The sequence below is a fragment of the Vulpes vulpes genome, chromosome 6, assembly GCF_048418805.1.
Source record: "Vulpes vulpes isolate BD-2025 chromosome 6, VulVul3, whole genome shotgun sequence".
Lineage (NCBI taxonomy): Eukaryota > Metazoa > Chordata > Mammalia > Carnivora > Canidae > Vulpes > Vulpes vulpes.
In genome coordinates, this window is record NC_132785.1 from 61187040 (window position 1) to 61208197 (window position 21158).

Here is a 21158-nt window from a genome sequence, read left to right on the forward strand (position 1 = left end):
CATCAATCCTAAAAGTATAAGCTACATGTCTGCATGCTTACACCTGCTTTGCTAAACAGAAGTTCTTTTATTTAGCCAAAAGCGAAAAATCTATAGTAGGCTCACATACTCTGTCATGGGACGTCCACCCCCACTGGGTATTGTGCTCATAGGGAGTGCACCACCCTGAGAGTTTGCTTTTCATGACACTTTGTGGAGTTTTCCCTTACGTTGTTAATAATGTACTGATTATTAGTAGATAGTGGCTCATAAATACTCACGAGTTAAGTCTGTGCATTTGACACAGGATTGGAATTACCCACTTAGACCAACAAATGGCTTTTTTCCCCCAAGAGTTTGAGGTTAATTTTTATTCAGATTACATTGTTGCAGAGAAGCACTGTTAACAGGGTCCCCTCCCTTCCAGGGCCCAGCCCCACAGTGCCAGTCAGTCCCCTATACAGCCCAGCCAACCAGTGACTAAAGGGACTGAGCCTGCCCGAGCTGTAGGCCATGCCTCCCACCCTGTCCCAGCCTCAGCAGGCACACTGTCCTCTGCATGATTTTGTCATTTCAGGGATGCTATATAAGTGGAGATACACAGTGTGTGACCTGAGATTGGCTTTCTCACTCAGCGTAATTCCCTTCAGATCTACCCAAGGTGTTGTTGGTATCAGTGATGTTGATTTGTAAAATGTTTCCAGCAAAGGCAAGGGCAGAGCTATAGGCAAGAAGGGAGCCTTCTTATCTGTACCCTTGCCTAATCACGTCTGTATCACTCAAAAGGTTTATGTGGTTACCTTAACGTCAGGTAACCTACCTTAACAGCAGGGCCCGATGGGTCTTTTTGGTGGGGTTTGTTCACATAAACACTTAAGTTTCAGCTGTCTGTTTATATAGCAGCCCTGAGTGATCTGTGTTTGCACAGGTTTAGATGTTGGGACTCCTCTCACTTAACTGTGATGCTCTGTTGGTAATAAGGTGCCTTGTGCATAGTGGCTCATTTCTTAGGAGGCCTTGCGAGTTACACGGTCCTTTCACCATCTCTGCACACCCATGTTGCCTTGGTGAAAAGCAGGACTCTACATGTCAGCCTCAGGCAGGAGGTGACATGGAAACCCTGCACATCTGTGTGCACAGGGATTCAGATCCATGAGGCCTGCCTTGCCCTTTCCTACTCTCTCTATTGGCTGGGCTTTTTTTTCCTTAGTGGAAGGTGCTGAGGTGTGCTTGTAAGTCTCCACCTCTCCACCTGGGAGGAGAATACCATGATTCTGCTGGCCCCAGGGGTGTTCTGGGCTTGAGCAAGAACATTTTCCCAGACTCTAATTTTACCTGACTTCGAGTTATTTTAAGTATTAACTGTCGTCATGGCTTTTTTTTTTTTTTTTTTTTTTTTGTCTTTAAAATGCCTGGTTTTTGAGATAGTGCGGTGAAAAAAAGGCAGATTTTTTTTTAGCTGTGAGACTGATTGCTTTAGATGATTAGGATCATCAGACCCTGGAAATAGAGATGTTTTGCTCCCTCCTGTGTTGCCAACCTTTGGAAGAGTAACCCCTCCCTCTGTCCTAGCAGGATTTGCCGGCCTTGCAGCTGTACCAACCAGAAGCTCACATCCGAGCACAAGAAAGTGGTGGGGGAATTTCTGTTGAGGGCTGTGATGGGAGCAGGGGCGAGGCTGAAGATTTGGCACTGGCTGGTTCCCAGAAGAGTGAAGAGGCAGGGTGAGTCAGCATGCACATTTGACGGGGACATCCCATTCAGTGTTCTGTGGGTTAGAGAGGGCATTCCAGAAATGTATCAATCAGTGTCAAGTATAACCTGCAAGGTTAATTTACTCTTTATAAAGAAATCAGAAACTAGAAATATACATCTAGAAACCATTCTTAAGAAAAAAGCGCTTTTAAAAAATTGAAAAGTTGTCATAGATGTTACTGTTTCTAGTACAAACTAGTATATACTGTTTACCCAAAACAGAACAAATAATATCCTTTGGAAAGTAGAAATGTATGATTAAAACAGGGAAGAAATTAGTATTGTACCAGTGTGGACTCTGAAGCACTTTGAAACATGTAGGAATAACATGTACTTTGAATTCTGCCCATTTATAAGTAAGTGATCTGTCAGGATCCGGATCGCATGTGTGTGAGCTGTACTTTATAAAAGGGAAGGGAGCAGCTCTTAGGCCTTTGTAACCTGGTGATCCAGCCCCTCATGCCAACTGTGTGCCGTAGCCCTGAAGCCAGGAACCTTACCCCTGGGTAAAGTCTGACCACTTTAAGTATTGCCCCTATAACAATTTGGCTGGTATTTTCACAGTCTAATGATGGATGTGCTGCTCACGGTTATAACCACTTATGTAAAGGCTGCTGAGATAGCATAAGGGCATTATTTGGGTACAGAGATAACTTAGGTACAGCATCTGGCGTTTTCCTTTTTGCAGACTGAGACAGTTTTATTTTGAAAGAACATAATGGAGTTTTCTGCAATTAAGTATTCGCAGTATTTTCTAATGTTAGTGAAATTTTTAAACAATGTATTTTTGGCACTATGCTTTAGAACACTAATTTTAGTTGCTATGGATTTGAAGTCCAGTTGTACTTTTCCTACATCAAATTTTACATAATAAAATATTTTCAAAATGTAGCTTTAATTACCTGAGTATTTTGTTGATTATTCCTTAATAAATATGAAATGTTTATCAAAAAATGGAGAATTACTCGTTTATCATTAAAGACGTTTGACTGTGGGACATACAGTCCGTCCCTTGGCATTGCTATGCTTTTGCTCTTGACTCTGGAGCTCCAAGAATTTGGTGGAGGAGGAGTAAGAAGGACTTGCTGTGATTTAATGAGGTCCATGTGACCCAGCATGGCCAGCTGTGGTGGAAAAGGGGTAGGTAGTAACTATTGTAGACTTTGCCAGCTCTCTGGTCTCTGTTACAGCTTGTAAACTCTGCCAGTAAGCAATAATGAATGGGCAGGGGTGTGTTTCAATAACATTTTATTTATAAAAATAGGCAGCAAGCCATATTTGGCCTGTGGATCATAGTTTGTTGACCTCAACTTAGAGTATGGATCAGGCTGGATCTCCTGATGAGTGAGCCACTGTATTCTCACTATTTGTTTGGGCTTTGATCTGGAAACAGAAGTGCAGCTCAAAATGGACTGAAGACTGGAACATAAGACACGGAACCATAAAATTCCCAGAAGGAACTCCTTGTCACCATTCTTGGTGATAATTTTTTGTATTTGACATGAAAAGCAAAGGCAATAAGAGTAAAACTAAACAAATGGAACTACATTGAACTAAAAAGCTTCACGTGAAAGGAACTCATTTGTAAAATGAAAACACAACCCATGGAGAGAGAAAATATCTCCACACAACACACCTAATAAGTGTAAATATCCTAACCCAAAATATATGAGGAACTCATACAACTCAATAGCAGAAAACCAAATTACCCAATTTAAAAAGGGGGCAAAAGTCCCAAATAGACATTTTTCCACAGAAAACATCCCAGATAGCCGACAGGTACAGGAGAAGATGCTCAACACCACTACTCATCAGAGAAAAACAAATCAAAACCTCAAGGAGATATCACCTCACACCTGTCAGAGTGGCTAAAACCAGAAAGACAAGAGAGCAAGGCTTGGCAATGATGTGAAGGAAGGGGAACTCTTGTGCACTGTTGGTGGGAATGCCGATTGGTAGAACCACTATAGTATGCCATTATGGAAGTTCATCAAGAAATTAGAAATAGAGCTACCATACTATTTACCTGTTCCACTGTGGGCATAGGTCCAAAGGGAGCAGAATCACTATCTTGAAGAGATAGCTGTTCACATGTTTTTCACTGTTATTCACAGTAGCCAAGGATGGAAACAACCTTAGTGTCCACTATGGATGGGTGGATTAAGGAAATGGAACATTATGCGGCCTCATAGAAGGAAGCCCTGCCATTTTCAGCAACATGGGTAAACTTTGGAGGCCGTTGTGCTAAATGAAGTAAACCAGACAGAAAAAAGACAATACTGCATGTATCACTTATATGGACAGTGTAAAAAAAAGTCAAACTACTAGAAACAGAGTAAAATGATGGCCACCAGGACTAGAGTATGAGGGAAATACGGAAAGGTTAGTGAAAGTCCTAGGTTATTCAGTTAGAAGAGTAAGGTCGAGGATCTTATGTACACATGATGATTGTAGGTGATAACACTGTATTGTAAATTGAAATTTGCTTAAGAGAGAATTTTCTCATGCAAAAAAAGTAAATATGTGAGGTGATACTCTGTGAATCCTTTCATAATGTATACATTTTACAGATCAATATGTTGTGTACTTTAAATACATTATAAATTTGTCAGTTATACCTCAGTAGAGCTGGAAAATAAGTAAAAATTAGTTACATGCTCTGAAAGTTTCCTGAGATGTGTCCCCAGGGCTTCCCAGAAGTCACTTTGAGATTACTGATTTGAAACAATAACACAGGGATCCCTGGGTGGCCCGGCAGTTTAAGCGCCTGCTTTCATCCTGGAGACCTGGGATCGAGTCCCACGTCGGGCTCCTTGCGTGGAGCCTGCTTCTCCCTCTGCCTGTGTCTCTGCCTCTCTCTCTCTCTGTCTCTCATGAATAAATAAATAAAATCTTTAAAAAATAAATAAACAATAACACATTTGGATAATGAGTTACTTTGGTATAAAACATTTCCATATTTACTTCCCAGTTTTGGCTTAGACTCACTTTAGAATTGGTTGGGCAGGACATACATGATGTCCCTGTAAGTTTAGATATCTGGCACCTGTTGCTGGCAAAGTCAAGTTGCCTTCATATTTGTAGAATTTTTATTACTAATAACCCTAAGAAAAGGTTTCTGAGTTCATCACCTGTCTAAGAAATGGTAGAAATGTTAAGAAAGAATATTCTTCACACGCATGGGAGTTGGACTGCAGTGCTCAGCGTGACCGAGGGGTGGCGTGGGGCTGGCCACCTGTTGGTTTGCCTTCTAATTGGCTTTGCAAAACTTTCTTTTTCCTATTGTTTCTCATTTTAGATGCCAGTCTGGTTTTATTCAGCTACCTAATAATTTTAATAATTTAAATGTGAACATAGCAAAGCAGAACATTAGCTATCAGTATTTTAATGGATCTTAGTCTTGTTAGTAAATTATAAACACTAGCTGACTGAGGTAATTCCTCAAATCTGACATGAAATAGGCACCTTGAAGAATCTCATATCTTTGGAAACAGGTTTTCACTTGCTTGATAATAGTCCTCACCAAGTCATCGTCTCCCACTTCCTGAGTCAAATGACAGTGAGACCCTTGGAGGAAAGTGAGGCAGCTCATGAGGCGGCATGTTCTCTGTACAGAGTGCAAGGCCATGGCCGGGTGGCCCTTCTGGCCACCATCTTTCTGCATATGTAGAGGACCCTAGATGGTGAAGGGTGTGAGCTTTTTCACATCACACCCTGAGGAAGGATCTTTTATTTTCACATCTATCATGAACTCTCATTTGTGTCTGTCTTCTCAACTCTGATGAAAAGAGATAAGTATCAGGTATCTACTTCAGGTAGATTTGTTTTCTGTTCTTCCTGTCTAAAATTAAGGACATGTCAGAGATTAAAGTGGAAAATTAAGTAGGTATTTGACCTATTTGATCTGTGTTAATAGCAAAAAAGAGAAAAATAAGAGAGAATAAGTTTATTTTCAGAATAGTATTCAGAGTCAAGAGGGTTTTTTTTTTTTTTTTAAAGCAAATTAGCCCACTTAAATCCACCTGGTAATTCCTCAGTCCAGTCCCAACTATAGCAAGATCTAAGGGGATAGTAATTGTTATATGAAAATTCAGTTTTAAATTTTTATTTTAAAACTTTTGTCATTTCAATGAAGTTTAGAAAAATGCTGTCTGCTCTGTGTGAGCTTCTGTTGGCTGCATTTTGGTGGAGAGCTAACAGCTTCTTGTAAGTGCTCCTCCTTATCTTTGTATCAGAAGCATGTTTATCATACAATGTTTTAAATTTCTCCCCAAATTCTTTACTGTGACAAGTCTAAAAGAAAAATAAGTACATTAGTTACTCTGTATCACAAAAGCAATAAAAGATGACCTGGCAGACTTAAACACAAGCAGTCTCTCTCATAGAGGAATGGCATTTTTCAATGATAATAGCATTTTTAGTAGAAGAAATTATTGTCTTCGTAGAAATGTCAAGGTGCCAAACTGAGAGATGTGTGCCTACATATAATTACCCAGTCACACACACCATGTAGCCATTTCCTACATCACTGGGACCATACTTTTCTGAACCAAAAAGTGGAACAACTGATTTGACTAAGGTTTCTTCTGCCACTCTGGGGTGTGAGGGACAGTCTAGGAGATGTTTGGGTGCCAAACTGCTGGCATTTCTTGGATGTCTTAACAGATGGTAGAAACCATGATATTCAGACTCAAGCCTTGTTAGGGACTGAACTCCCAAACTCCTTCACATGTTGAAGCCCTAACCCCCCACTGTGTGGCCTATATCTGGAACGAAGAAGTAGTCAGTGTTTATGGGGTCATGAGGATGGTGCCCTGATCTGATAGAATTAGCATTATTGTAAGAGGAGACACCAAAAGGTGCCCACCTGCAAGCCAGGAAGGCCTTATCAGGGACCAGAACAAGTGGCACTATGATCTTGGACTTTAAACCTCTAGAACTGTGAGAAATAAGTATGTGTGTCTGAAGCTGCCCATCTGTAGTATTTTGTTAACAGTGGCTGGAGCTGACTGAGACAGGCCTGTTTCAGGGAACCTGAGGACTGAGAGGGTGCAGAATATCAGGAAGGAACCCAGTGGTGGTTCCCCTCTCCTGCATCATTCCAATAAGATTTGGTCATTCCTATGTTACAAAGAAAATTCTTCGGGCAAAATTACCATATTGAGACATAAAATGGAAATATCCTCACACCCAGCATGTGAACTCCTAACTAATACTACATCCTACAGACAGACTCGCACAAGTACAGACAGGAAGCATGCCAGCTGTCCCTATTCCCTGTCCTAACCAGAGAAATGGAGACTGCCCACTGTTCAGCAGCAGTGGCTGGCTGGCAGAAAACTGACACTGAAATGTCCACAGTGTGTTAAAAATTTAGAAGTGCAAGATTTGCTTTAAGTAGTTTATAGACACATAGGATATTTGTGCTAGAAAATGTCTGCAAAGATGTGTACCACTGTAGAAGTATATGGTCAGTTAATCTACAACAAAGGAAGCAAGAATACATGATGGAGAAAAGATAGTCTCCCCAATGAATGGTGCTGGGTTCTGGATAGCTGTAGGCAGAAGAATGAAACCAGGTCATTTTCTTACACCACACTTAGAAATAAACTCCAAACAGATTAAAGACCTAAATGTGAGACCTGAAACCATAAAACTCCTAAAGGAAAACATAGGCAGCAATCTCGTGGTCATCAGCCTTAGCAACATATCTGTGGATATATCTCAGGCAAAGGAAACAAAAGCAAAAATAAACTCTTGGGACTACACCAAAATGAAAAACTTCTGCACAGCAAAAGAAACTACCAAGAAAACAAAAAGGCAACCTACAGAACAGGAAAAAATATTTGCAAATGACATAAATGACATATCTGATAAAGGGTTAATATCCAAGATATATAAAGATTATATAAATCAATTCTGGAAGAACAATCTGATTAATAAGTGGTCAGAAGACCTGAAGAGACATTTCCCCAAAGACACAGATGGTCAAAAGACACATGAAAAGATGCAGAACATCTCTAATCAGTGAAATGCAAATTAAAACCACAATGAGAAATCACTTCATCCTGTTCAGAATGGCTAGTATCAAAAAGACAAGAGATAACAAGTGTTGGAGAGGATATGGAGAAGAGGGAACCCTTGTTCACCGTTGGTGGGAGTGTTAATTGGTGTAGCCACTATGGAAAATGGTACAGAAGTTACTGAAAATATTAAAAATGGAAATCCCACATGATTCAGTAATTCTACTGCTGTTTATTTTCCCAAGGAAAATCGAAACACTAATTTGAAAAAATGCATGCGTGTTTTTTGTAGCATTATTTATAATAGTAGAGATATAGAAGCAGCCCAATGTCCATCCATGAATGGACGTGGTATGTATATAAATGGAATATTAGTCACAAAAATGAATGAGATCTTGTTATTTGTGAAAACATGGATGGAAAAAGCAATACAAATTATTTCACTTTTATATAGAATCTAAAAAAATAAAACAAATGAAACAGACTCCTAAGTAAGAGAACAAACCAGTGGTTGCCAGAGGAGAGGGGGGGATGGGGGGATGGGCAAAATGGGTGAAAGGGATTAAGAGGTACAAACACAAAAATACTCAATCTTTTAGGAAAAATACAGGACATATACTACAATTTAATAGCAATTGGAGGTAGGATTAAGATGATTTTTAGTTGTTTTCTGATTTTTAAATAATAACTGTGTACAAAAATAGATTTTCATTGCTTCTCATTCCAAATGAGTTCAAAACTTGTTACCAAATATATACAAATGCCTGAAATAATACATGTGAAATGAGGAATTTGAAAACATTCTTTCCCCAGGGGTCTTTGCTAATCTGCCAAGTTTCTCATTGAAGGACACTAGTGAAACCAGCATTTAGGAGCTTCCATACAGTTTCTTTTTCTGTTTCTAGTATTTGCTTAAGTTCAACTAGAAGCTATAATAGTACTATTTTTAACATTTTCCTTAAATGTGTGTGTTAATACCCTTTACTTTGACTTGCAGCATGATGAATTTCCTTTTGCAAGAATAGGTTTGTCTACAACACTTACTGACCTTATGTTTTACAATGACCACCTTATCATTCTCTCAGATGTGCCACTGTTTTGCCTCTTGAGCAGTAACCTAACCAGTTTCTTAGGCTGTAAGTAAAACCTATTTTGTCATTGCCCAAATCCAGGGTTTGTCATCACATGAAGTTAGGGTTTTCTAAATCATGCTCCTTCTCTTTGGAATTCTGTATAATATTTACCAGTATAAAAATACATCTATTTATTTTTTAAGGCCTTATTACCTTTTGGAATTTTTTGCAGGTTTCAACAGCTGCCCAGTGTCATCCAAATCAAAAAAAGAGAAGATCTGTAGGACTATGTTGTCAGGCATGTGAACTAACAAATCAAATTTTCCCCGACACAGATTCAAAGAAGAATCCTCCTTGAGGAATAGGATTCTTTCCCAAGCACTTTCCACACCTGATCTAAATATCAGCGAGAGAACAAGACAGCCATGGGCAGAGACAGGACAGGTTATGACAGGCCAACTCAATCCCACCCACTCTCTAAAGAAGTCACTTGATTTTAAAAGTACCTGTGCTTCTTCACAAAGGGAATAAAGCCATATTCCCACTGAAAAGATGGTCCTCATTAAGAAATAACAACTGCTTCAGTGAAATGATGGAATCTCACCATTACATTCCTCACATTTCATCTGACAACAGCTCTTTGAAGAGGCAATTTCATCACTCTAGGATGTCCATTCATTTACTCATTCATCACATTTGCAGTGAATGCCTCTGTGGGAGGCGGCACTTTTGTAGGCATCAAGCCTGCAGCAGTGAGCAAAGACCAGCCTCTTGACTTTTTGGGGCTCATACCCTTCACAAAAGGAGGAGAAATACCTAAAAGGGAGGGTCTTCCTCACGTCCTCTGAGTCATAAATGGCAGAACTGAGTCCTCTAGATCAGGAATCCTTAACCTGAAATCCACATTGCATGCTGTTTTGACGCTGCTGTTCTTGTGGCCATCCACGGGCTCCCTAATTAACCTCACCATATTATGAATAAGAAGATAAAATATTTTTTTTCCTCTGGTCTGGTCTATATTAAGCTTTTGTCAGACCCTCAAAGGAACAACTTTTAAAAAGTTAAAAGTCTCCTACATTAGGCTGTCTGTAATCCAGTGCTAAATGGTTTCCACAGGCCTCTTGCCATAAACATAACATGGAGCAATTGAGCATTCTAGGCAAAAACTGTCACCTAAAGTCACAGACACTTCACTGCCAAGTAGGCCTATGATCCCTCTTGCCTGCTTTCTTCTGACCAGAGCCCCTAGCATCCTGCCCCTGTCTGATCTGTGCTGCCCCCAGATGCAACCAGTCTGCTCTGGACCTGTGTGGGGCAGCTGTCCCTGGTCGGGTGGTGGGTTCATGGCCTCTGTGAGTGCAGCGAGCTCATCTCCTGTGGACTCCTGGGTGAGAGGGGGTATCCTTGTTTAAGCTGAGTGACTGTGTCCATTACTTGCAGTCAAATCTGATCCTGACTGACAGGTTTTGTTTTGTTTTAATGTATATGAAAGCTTTTACCCTGAGGAAATCCACTGCCTGCCCAACAGTGCGGTACCCCACCCCCAGCAGCTCCTGGGGGACTTACTTGAAATAAGCATTCCCAAGTGCTGCCTAAGAACTTCTGATAATTTTGGGCCCAGCTCTCATCCTCCATGTGGTTCTGAAGCCTCCAGAGACCCTCTTCATCCCACCATGTTTTCTGTAAGAACCAGAGGCCACACCAGTGCGCAGCCATGACCTCCATTTACAAATGGATGCAAAGAAACAACCCAAAGGCCTGAGGTTGTAATGTGATAAAGCTATGGTTCCTCTTGCAACTCTCGCTAATTAAACAAATATTTAGGGGCGCCTTGGTGGTTCGGGCAGTTAAGTGTCCAACTCTTGATTTTGGCTCAGGTCATGATCTCAGGGTCCTGGGATTGAACCCCACACTGGGCTCTGCTCTCAGTGAAGAGTCTACTTGTCCTTCTCCTTTTGCCTCTCCTTCTGCTTGTGCATGCAGTTGCTCTCTCCCAAATTAAAAAAAAAAAAAAAAAAGACAAGAGAAATACGAAGTCCTCCAAATTTTTCCTGGAACTTAAGCATTTCCATTTTATACACATTTCCATAATCCTCTTATGCTGCTTCTAAGAGGTGAATTACAAGTTCTGCCCTCTAGGAATAAGAGACAGGGCTGCATCTTCTCCCACAGCACAGACACAACCCTTCACCTGCCATGGGCAGCCCCACAGCCTACACCCCTCTACTTCATTGCTTCAGTGAAGATACACTGGTGTGGGTGTCTATGTCGTACCAGGGACAGATGCTGTGTGCTCAGGTTACAAAGCACAAGAGTTTTGCTGACAGTGAGCTCTCTGTTTGCCAGGGAAATCCACATAAGTAGATGAAGAGACAATTATGGTTCACTGACATAAGGGCTGAAGTAAGGGCTGAAGTGTACACAGGAAATACAGGTATTTCCTGACTTTTTAAAGTCATCTTCCCAGGGACACTGATCTATTTGGGAGTAATAAAATTTGGGATCCCTTGCCCCTGACAACAGGAAGCCGAAGCTCAACACCCCATGACCCTGGTTTGGGAATGATGCAGAGGTGAGGCACAATGTGGAGCCACTGAAGGCAGCAGCATGTGGTGGCACTGGTGATAATGGCACCCAGTGGCAGGGCCCAGTGCAGCTTCCTGCACTCCACCCTGTCCATTGGTTCTGAGCCTCATCTCATTCTCCAGGCTTCACGTTCATTCTCTGAGCTACTTATGATCCTTCCAATAATTTCCCTTTTCTGCTTACGTCAGCTAGGATCAATTATCTGTTACTTAAAACTAAGAACTTCACAGGAAAACAGATAAATAGGGAGGGAGTTAGAGGCAACAGTAACAAGGAAATCTGGGGTAAGAAGTTACACTGGCTTGAGTACAAGTACCATTAGTATCCAGGAATAAGAATCTGGCAGCCTGTACCCTATGGTGGTAATCATCTGTGGTCACCTGGAATCAACTATCCACTGGTTCAGGTTTGTGGAAATCACATTGCTACCACCATGGAACAATGTAAAAGGCGAAAGGAGTGCAAGATATGGTATGGGGTGGCGATTTCTAGCAGCACTGAATTGGAATGTAAACCAAACAAAACCTCTAAATTCTTAAAACCTAGAAACTGGGAGTTGCTATGCAAGTCGTAAAATTGTTGTATGGTCACATGGTGAAAATAGCCACAAAATATGAAAGTTGGTTCAATAATATGGAAAGAGTGGCCTCTGTGCCAGAATACAGGTATTTAGGAGTCTTTGACAGACTGGCAACACACCAGGCTGTCCCAACACCCACACCCCACTGATGCTCTCATGCCCTTCCCTCCCCAGAGAAGCAGATTCTCTCAGGCTCCTCCCAACCCACCAATGTTATCAGACCTGAAATACAGGTCGATGCTGGGAAGACTCAGCTTCCACAAAAGAACACAGTCCTTTACCTGTCAGCAAAGATGAAGGGAAAAAATGGAGGAATGGGTTCTGAGTGTAGGAGTCTAGAGAATAAAATAGGCTGATTTTATGAATAATGTATTGTTTTAAACAAAGGGGAGGTTCTACTTGTTGATACAGCTGGTTGGTAGGAGCCTATATTCAGTAGTGGCCAAATGAGGTTGAAATATCCAAAATTCTTATCACACTTGAAGTGAGCTCTGGACTGGGCTGGGAAGCAGCCCCAGGAGGTGGCCACATCCTAGTCTTTGGGGCCTGTGAAGGTTACCCTATATGGGGAGGTAAAGGGTTTTGTAGACATGATTAAATTCATTAAATTCAGGGTCTGACATGGGGAGATTCTCCTGGGATGTGCAGGTAAGGGAAACAGGGAAGGGTTTCACCCCCAGTGAAAAAAATGAATAAATTCTCATGAGTAAATAAAATTTCATATTTTGTGTTCAGAAGAGAAGGTGACATGCAGACACCATCACAAGCCAAGGAAGCCTGCGGCCCCCACGAGCTGGAGGAGGCCAAAAACATGGTTCCCCAGGGTCTCCTGTGGGAGCAAACCTTGCCGACACTGTGGCCTCCGTAATTGTAACAAGAGTAAATTTCTGTGCTTTTAAGCCACCAAACTTGTGGTCATTTGTCACAGCAGCCATAGGAAACTACTGTAGGCACCCTGGGTTTAATGGGAAAGGAGGACCCAGGAGTTTCGTGGCAAAGCTGAGAGAAGCTGACTGTAGCAGGCAGAAGGGCCAGGTGGCAATCAGAATGGCCTTCCTCCGGAGGACTCTGGGGGTGACTGATTACCAAGTGCCTGGGGCAGGAAAGGGTAAACTGCCTGCTAGATTCCTGCCTGCTTGGCATAATCAAACCCTACATCAGGTCCTGTAATTATAGGCCTGATTTGAGCAGCACTAAGAGATACCTGGCCCTTCAACCAGTTTCTAGACTAGAATGGTTTCACAGACCAGAGATCCTCAGCTGTCCAGGTGGATAGCTACACTCAAGGAACCCTGTGAGAACAAGTCTATTTTGTGACTTTTTCTGTAGGCATTTACTGCAGGTTGGCAAAGACCCACAAGCTCGACAGTTGGCAAGACTGCGCGTTTGTCAGGGTATGGAACCTGCAAGACTCCAGCTCACTGACGCTCTGTGCGCAACTGTGGAGTTGACAGTCTCAAGTAGAGGACACAGGGGACCAGCATGGGTGTCAGCAGTGCGGGGTGGTTTAGGGATGGCACTGCTGTGACCCTGAGTCATCTGAGATGACCCATGCTTTGGGACCATCCAAGCTTTCCTGGGTGCTCCTTTCTGTGTCCAGCACCTGCATGCTGCCTCCACTGCCGTCTGCTTGTGCCCTTGTATCCTACTAATGTGCCTCTCCCCTACATCCCTACTTGTTGGAGGGTACAGCATCTCCAGCCCCATGCAGGCCTTCTGACCCCACAAGGCTCCCAGGCTCCACCCTCACCTCAGGCTGTGAGCCAGCTGCTCTAGAACAGTCTTCTCAGTGCCCTGACTGCCTGGGCCTCCCTGAGAAACTCACTCTTCATTTGAGAACAACTTAGTGTTCACTCAGCCTCTCTATTACCACTCTCTGCCTTTGAATACCACAGAAGCTGGCTGCTATATTCATTTCCTATCCCCGAACCTAGAGCTGGTTCTGACACACAGTGGGCACTTTCAAAGGAGTGAACAAATCCATGCATCCTTCATTGGTTCCACTCTGGGACCCTCCTAGGGTAGAGCAAGAAATGTCTGACCGAGCCCCCAGACAGGAGGTCACGTGACTGCATCACAGTTCTGCTGGGGGCTGGTGCAAATCCACAGCTTGTAGGAGTTCAGCCAAGTGGGGCAGCCCCTGGGCTCCCTCACATCCACCAGCCAGGCCTCTAGAGCCAGGAATACGGGCTTTCTTTAAAGAGTGAGGAAAGAGCAGCCATGGGAGCCTGAGACAACTGGAAATGCTGCAGGCACCGCAGAGTGTTCCCCCGCCACTGCTACCACACTTGCCCTGCTGCTACTTGTTCAGCTGGAAATCTGTGTGGATGTTCCTCACCTCTCTTGGGAGAGTTGTTCTAGGTGGAGAGAAAACTGTCTGTGACTTCCAGATAAGCTGTCCAGAGAAGCAGACACATGCATTCTGGCACAGTAGTTTCCCACTGTGGGGGCCCATCTCTGGTAGTCTGCTACAGCACCTGAATTGACAACATCCCTCTGTGAATTAAAAACAGCAGCATATTCACAAGCTGGTTGAAGCTGGTAAGGATCTATTTCACTACTCTCTCCACTTTTATGAATGTTTAAAAATTTTAGTAATAAAGTGTTTAAAAATTCATCTCAGATGGGGATTTTTTCCCACTTGGTTCATATGTTGACAGATTAATTGAATGAATTCTTTGTACTGATACAATAAGATGATGCTGGACAGTTCTATACCAGTGTTTCATTTTCATTGTTCTAATTGCTGAGATCATGTTGATGTAGTAGGGACCAGAGGGGTCTTGTAATAGAAATACTACCTAATTTAAGTTTCTTTCAAATTATAGGCCAAGTGTTCAACTTATCTATAATCAAATATTACTTGTAAGGGTTTTATCATTTGATAACTCTTTCAATCTTACTGAAAACAAAGACCCAACTTTTAAAAGGGTTTGCTATTCAGTTGGACTCATTCATCTTCTGTCTCTGGGAAGCAGACACAAAAGGCTCGCAACTCATTGTCATGAAGAGGTAGGCCAGGGCACCTGGGTGGCTCAGTGATTGAGCATCTGCCTTTGGCTCAGGTCATGGTCCCAGGGTCCCAGGACCGAGTCCCACATCGGGCTCCCCACAGGGACCCTGCTTCTCTCTCTGCCTGTGTCTCTCATGAATAAATAAAATCTTAAAAAAAAGAAAAAAAGAAGAGGTAGGCCATAAAATCTTAATCTTTCACTATTACTTGCCCCACCAGTGGTCAAAATTCTCATTAGCACGATTCAATCAGAGCATGAGGTAACAATGACATCCAGTATTTATGAATTACATTCAGTGTGCCAGTAACTTTACTAAGTGCTGTCTTACTCCACAAAAACCTTATGAGGTAAGTCCTACAAGTAAGCCCCATTTTGCACATGAGGATAATAGCTTGTTCAAATTCACATTCAGGCATGCACACACATACACACTCAACAAGGGAGGCGGGTACAAATGTGGGTTTGACTTCACAGCCCAAGCTCTCAACCACTGTGCTCATCATCCCCAGTAGGAAAGTAGGTGTGTGCTCATCAAGCATTAAAGTTGTAATGTCCAAGAAGGTGGGTCCTTAGCTTTGCCGGTGCCTCACCTCACTTTTGGTGATGGCCAGGTGGTGGAAGTCCTTGCATGGAGAGGGAGCCTGTCTTCTAGTCTTATACAGATCATAGGGTAGGAGAGAGGAGGTCATGAGCTCCTTCTGGAGTTCCACAACCACAAATAGTATGCATGGCCAGGGTGGTTTCTGTGCTCACCACTCTTGCTTTTTTTCTCACCACCTTTTTTTCTCACAGCATCCTGTTCCAAGCAAAGTGCTCTCTGCCCCCAGCTTCACAGGAGCAAACAAGACTGTATGGAAAAGGGTAGACTTTCCATTGTCACTTACATTCCATAAAGGAACTCGGCTGGCCAGCATCACGTTCCTGGTAGCCTGTGCATGTTTGTGGAAAGGCCATTCACTCATGTAATCAGCCAGTGTGTACTGAATGCCTACAATGTGCTGGGCACTCTGGAGCCAGGAGACCATGTTAGTTCCCACCTGCCACCCTCTGCTGGCTGTGAACCTTCGGTGGTCATTCAGCAGAACCAACTCTGCCTGGCAGAAGAGAAAAGCCCCCTTTCCACCAGCAGAAGGCGCTAGCCTTCTGGGGGCCTGGGCTGCTCCCCTCATTTGTGCTGACAAATAAATGAAACATTAAAAAAAACCCAAATAAATGCATTAGTCTCCTAAGTAATGTAGAAAACAAATCTTGGAGTTAAAAGCCAAGTTATGAATACTAGTTTCATAGTAGTCATTTTTTCCTTTATATGTGATAATCTTTTAAATCACTTAGCTAGGGATGCCTGGGTGGCTCACTGGTTGAGCATCTGCCTTTGGCTCAGGTCATGATCCTGGGGTCCTGGGATTGAGTTCCATGTCAGGCTTCCTGAAGGAAGCCTGCTTCTCCCTCTGCCTCTGTCTGCTTCTGTGTGTGTGTGTCTCATGAATAAATACAATCTTTTAAAAAAATCACTTAGCTAAGAAAAAAGTACAGTTACAAACCATAGTTACAATAATACTAGCTTTTATAATTGCCCATATATTTACCTTTATGAAGATATTCATTTCTCCATATTGGCTTTGAGGTAATGTCTAGTGTCTATTCATGTCCCCCTACAGGACTCCATTGAGCATTTACTGAGGGGGTACAACTGGAGGTCACAGAATCACTCAGCTTTTTATTCTGGAAATGTCTTGATTTCTCCCTCACTTTTGAAGGACAGTTTTGCCAGATATTGAATTCTTGGTTGACAGGGTTTTTTTTTTTTCTTCCTTTTAGCACTCTTAATGCATTGATCCAGTGTCTTCTGGCCTACAAATTTTGATAAGAAATCTGCACATATTCTCATGGAGGATCCCTTGTATGTGATAATTTTCTTCTCTGTTATTGCTTTCAAGATTTGTTCTTTGACTTTTAAATGTTTGATTATAATGTGTCTCAGGGTGGGTCTCTTGAGTTCATACTACTTGGAGTTTGTTGAACTTCTTGGATATTTATATTCATGTATTTCCTCAGGTTTGGAAAGTTTTCAGCCATTTTTTTCTTCAGATATTCACTCCTCCCCTTTCTCTCTTCCTTCTCTGGGATGCCCACAATGTGTATGTTGGTCTACTTGGTAATGTCCTACATGTCTCAGGTTCTGCTCACTATTCTTCAATCCTTTTTCTTTCTGTTCCTCAATCTGGATAATTTCCATTGTCCTATCTTCAAATTCATGAATTCCTCTCTGCCTCTGAATCCCCCTGGTGAATTTTTCATTTAGTTGTGGTATTTTCAGCTCCAGAAGTTTTTAGGTTTTCAGTATCCTTGTTAGTATTTCCATTTTGTCCATACATCCTTTTCTTGACTTTCTCCACCTTTCTTTAGTCCTTTGAGCATCTTTAGGACCATTGTTTTAGAGTCTTTGTCTAGTATATCTGCCATTAAATCTTTCTCACAGATTCTGCTGAAATTTTTCCCTTTGAATGGGTCTTTGTCTTGTAATATTTTGTGAAACACTGGACATTTGAATCTAAAATGTGTAACTGTGGAAATCAGTCTCCTCCTTCCCCAGGTTTTGCTATTTTTTGTTGTTTTCATTTTATTATTGTAGGTTCTGTGCTGAGATCAGCCTGAGGTATAAACAATGTCTTATGTCTCTTCTGAGACTTTCCTTTGGCATTCATAGCCACTTTCTAATTTTCCCTGTACATGCAGCTGTTTTTTAATGTCCTAATATCTGGCTTCCCAGAGGAAAAGCAAAACTGAGGCCGGGGTGGGGGTAGGGTAGTAGTGGTGGTGGTTGAGGCGGGGGGGGAGTCCTGCCCTTTAAATCTCCTAAAAGTCATTTCAGCTGGAGGGAGAAGGGATTGCAACAATGAGGGAGATGCAACCAGAATGGCTGCTTGCCTCTTTGATCAAAATTAGGAATCAGCAAAGTGCAGGTCCCCAACATTTGGAAGACAGGGTCCTTTTTACCCACCCTAGCTCCTGCAAGTTGTTCGCAAGATGCTCACATGGCCGAGGGTGGGGATGGGTGCCACTGTGTGAAGAGCTAACAGTTACTGTCCAAGCCTTTCCCTGCGAGTTGCAAGCTTTTGACTGAAGTTCCAAGGCTACATCAGAGAGGTTCTCCAGTGCAACTGTTGTCTACCTGGGGAACAGATTCCTGGTGCTTCCTACTCTTATCTTCCCAGAATTCTCACTTCTTGACTGCCTTTGATTTGCTATTTTCCTAGGTAGAGGCTAGTGGCTTTCAGTTAGTCTCTTCCACTGTAATAGCTCTTACCCCACAGGCCAGGGAACCCATGTGGGGATGCTGCCAGTTATGGAACATAGCTACTATAATTATATACTTTCCAAGCTGGGGCAATAGCCACAGGACGGTTTATGGGCCCACAGAGCCAGCTGAGACAGCCCTGAGCTGACACTGTGGAAACCTGACCTGCATGAGCCCCTGCTTGGAATGGAGGGGCCACAGGGACACTTGGGGTCTCCTGAGATCACTCCAGTCCAGTCCATGTCCAGGTATCCCTGAGGGTCTATTTCCTCTCCTCAGCTCACAGTTGTCCTGCTCCAAAGCCATCAGTTGGGTGAAGGTTAGGAGAAAGGCTAACTATAAAGTTTTGGCAGTGTACTTGGGTCCTTGCTCAAGGGGACCAGGACTCCCCTGCATCCAAAGGGTTCTGGGTTTGTACACTAGCTCAAGTCTGGGAACTGACTGAAGGGCCAGGGTTCTCTGTTTTTTATTCAAATATGATTTTTGTTCACTTGACTTACAACTAACTCTTCCAATTATACAAATCAAGAATTTACTAGGCTTCTATGTATTTCAACTAGTCTTATTGGTCCATGGCAAGCATTTGCAAGAGATCAGCTAGTGATAGAAGCAAGTTAATTAACATTATGCTCAAGCCAACTAAGCCACTAATTGGTCAGGATCAAAAGTGTTGAAATGTATTTATTATTCTATCCCAACTTTTTTTCAGTTTTAGTCTGGAGAACTTGTAATGTAAACATAGCATACCTGCACTGAGTCAACAGTAAAAGAGGCCCAATTCATTTGTATAGGGTTTTCTCTTCTTTCTCCAATTCACTTAAAAATTTTTTAAAAAGATTTTATTTATTCATAAGAGATACACAGAGAGACATAGGCAGAAGACGCAGACTCCCTGCAAGGAGCCTGATGTGGGGACTTGATCCCAGAACCCCAGGATCATGACCTGAGCCAAAGGCAGATGCTCAACCACTAAGCCACCCAGATGCCCCATTCTTTCTTGTTCATAAAAAAGTTTGGGAAGAGTAGCCCTAGGTGGAGAGAATTGTGCTAAGCTTGCTTAGTGAGTAACAGTTGTATGTGTGTTTTTAAGACTTGTCTATTTGAATGCTGTATGTTGGCAAATTGAACTCCAAAAAAAAAAAAAAAAAAAGACTTGTCTATTTGAGACAGAGAGAGAGATTCAGCAGAGGGGAGGGGCACAGGGAGTGGGGGAAGCAGACTCCGACTTCCCCAGAGCAGGAAGCCCAATGCAGGACTTGATTCCAGGATCCTGAGATCATGACCTGAGCTGAAAGCTGAGGCTTAACCAGCTGAGCCACCCAGGCATCCCAGTGTGGCAGTTTAACAGGAAACAGGGAGCACTTTCTTGGGGGAAGAAAAAACAATGAGCAGAGTGGGGTTTGAAGGTTGCTTGAGTAAGGTCTGGTTTGTCAACAGATCTTAGTAACTGGACCTTAAATGTGCAACATAAAATCAGTCTTGTGGAGACCTTATTTCAGTGTGTAAAGGGTGAATGGGAATTGACACTGAGTTCCCACACTATAAGCAGTCTACTGTACTAATAGATTTACACAGTGATGAGGGCCTAGACCAGTAAGGTGGCAACAGATGTATTGCTGAAGAAACCTGTCTTGCAATAAGCCAAGCAGAGGAACCAAAACCCCAAATTTCAAGCCCAGGTCTGGTCCCAATTGTCAGGCCTCATGACTGTGGCAGTTTAAATGGCAAAGGAGATTTAGGATTGCTAATCAGCTGACTTTACAATAGGAAAATCATCTTAGATTATCTGGGTGGCCTAGTGTAAACACATGGAAGATGCTAGGTGCTAGGAAGGGCACCATGAGCCAATAGAAAATGCAAAGCAAAGGGAATGGATGCTCTTCTAGTGCCTCCCTGCTGACACCCTGGCTTTGGCCCAGTGAACTATAGAAATTTAAGAAAACAAATTTATGTTCTAAGCATCTGAATTTCATGTAACTTGTTGCTTGCTTAGATCCAACATGGTAAGCATCCTTCTATGTCTTCATCTAAGACAAAACTATAGAATCCACAACCAAGCATCCTTCTATGTCTTCATCTAAGACAAAACTATAGAATCCACAACCAATATTAAAAACCAAAGCATTGTGGTGTCTGGTTGGCTCAATTGGCAGAGCATGTGACTCTTGATCTCATAAATGTAGATTCAAGCCCATGGGGTATAGTAATTACTTAAAAAAAAATCTTAAAAAACAAAACAAGCAGTATCTGCTAAAGACATCCCAGTTCACAAGGGGTAGTAGAAGGGGAAATGGAGGGGGATGGGGTGACTGGGTGACGGGCACTTGACAGGATGAGCACTGGGTGTTATACTGTATGTTGGCAAATCGGACTTCAATAAAAAAAAAAAAAAAAGAAAGAAAGAAAAAAAAGACATCCCAGTTCAGGTAAGAGTCCAATTAATGAAAAGGAAGTAGGTCACCTAAAATATAGTGGTTATCAGGTCCATGAATGTTGAGTGAAAGGTGGTACATATTTCTTATAATTTTCTTATTTTCTCATATTTATAGAATTTCTCATATTATATAAAATCACTGGACTGAGTTTATTTAAAATAGTTATATAATTACATAGGAAAGTAAGAAAATGAAAATGTAGACAGGGTCACAATGACGAGAGGCATGTGACTGTACAGGAAGCAAATTGCCAAGGTTTAAAAAAAAAAAAAAAGTATTAGGTTATCCTGATCTGAGACGTAAAAGAAAAAAAAATGTAGAAAGCCACAAATGAAGTGAGGCCAAGAACACAGTGGCTTAACCAAAGGCCAAAACTATTTGTGCATCTTCAGCATCATATCCTCTGTATTATGAA

The 21158-nt window shown here is 42.2% G+C and overlaps 1 protein-coding gene across 12 annotated transcripts in view; it reads left to right on the forward strand.

Annotated features, from left to right (window-relative positions):
* UPF3A (UPF3A regulator of nonsense mediated mRNA decay) overlaps positions 1–21158 on the forward strand; it is a 50635-nt gene that overhangs the window by 22837 nt on the left and 6640 nt on the right. For 9 of the 12 annotated variants that reach the window (XR_012002074.1, XR_012002075.1, XR_003236539.2 and 6 more), the window contains one exon: positions 1555–2632. The exons of the other annotated variants lie outside the window; for them this stretch is intronic. Coding sequence is in view for 2 of the 9 variants with exons in the window: in XM_026008792.2 (XP_025864577.1) it covers positions 1555–1707 (153 nt within the window). In the remaining 7 variants the exon portion in view is untranslated. Of the gene's footprint in view, positions 1–1554; positions 2633–21158 lie in introns of those variants that run through there. 12 annotated transcript variants of the gene reach the window in all.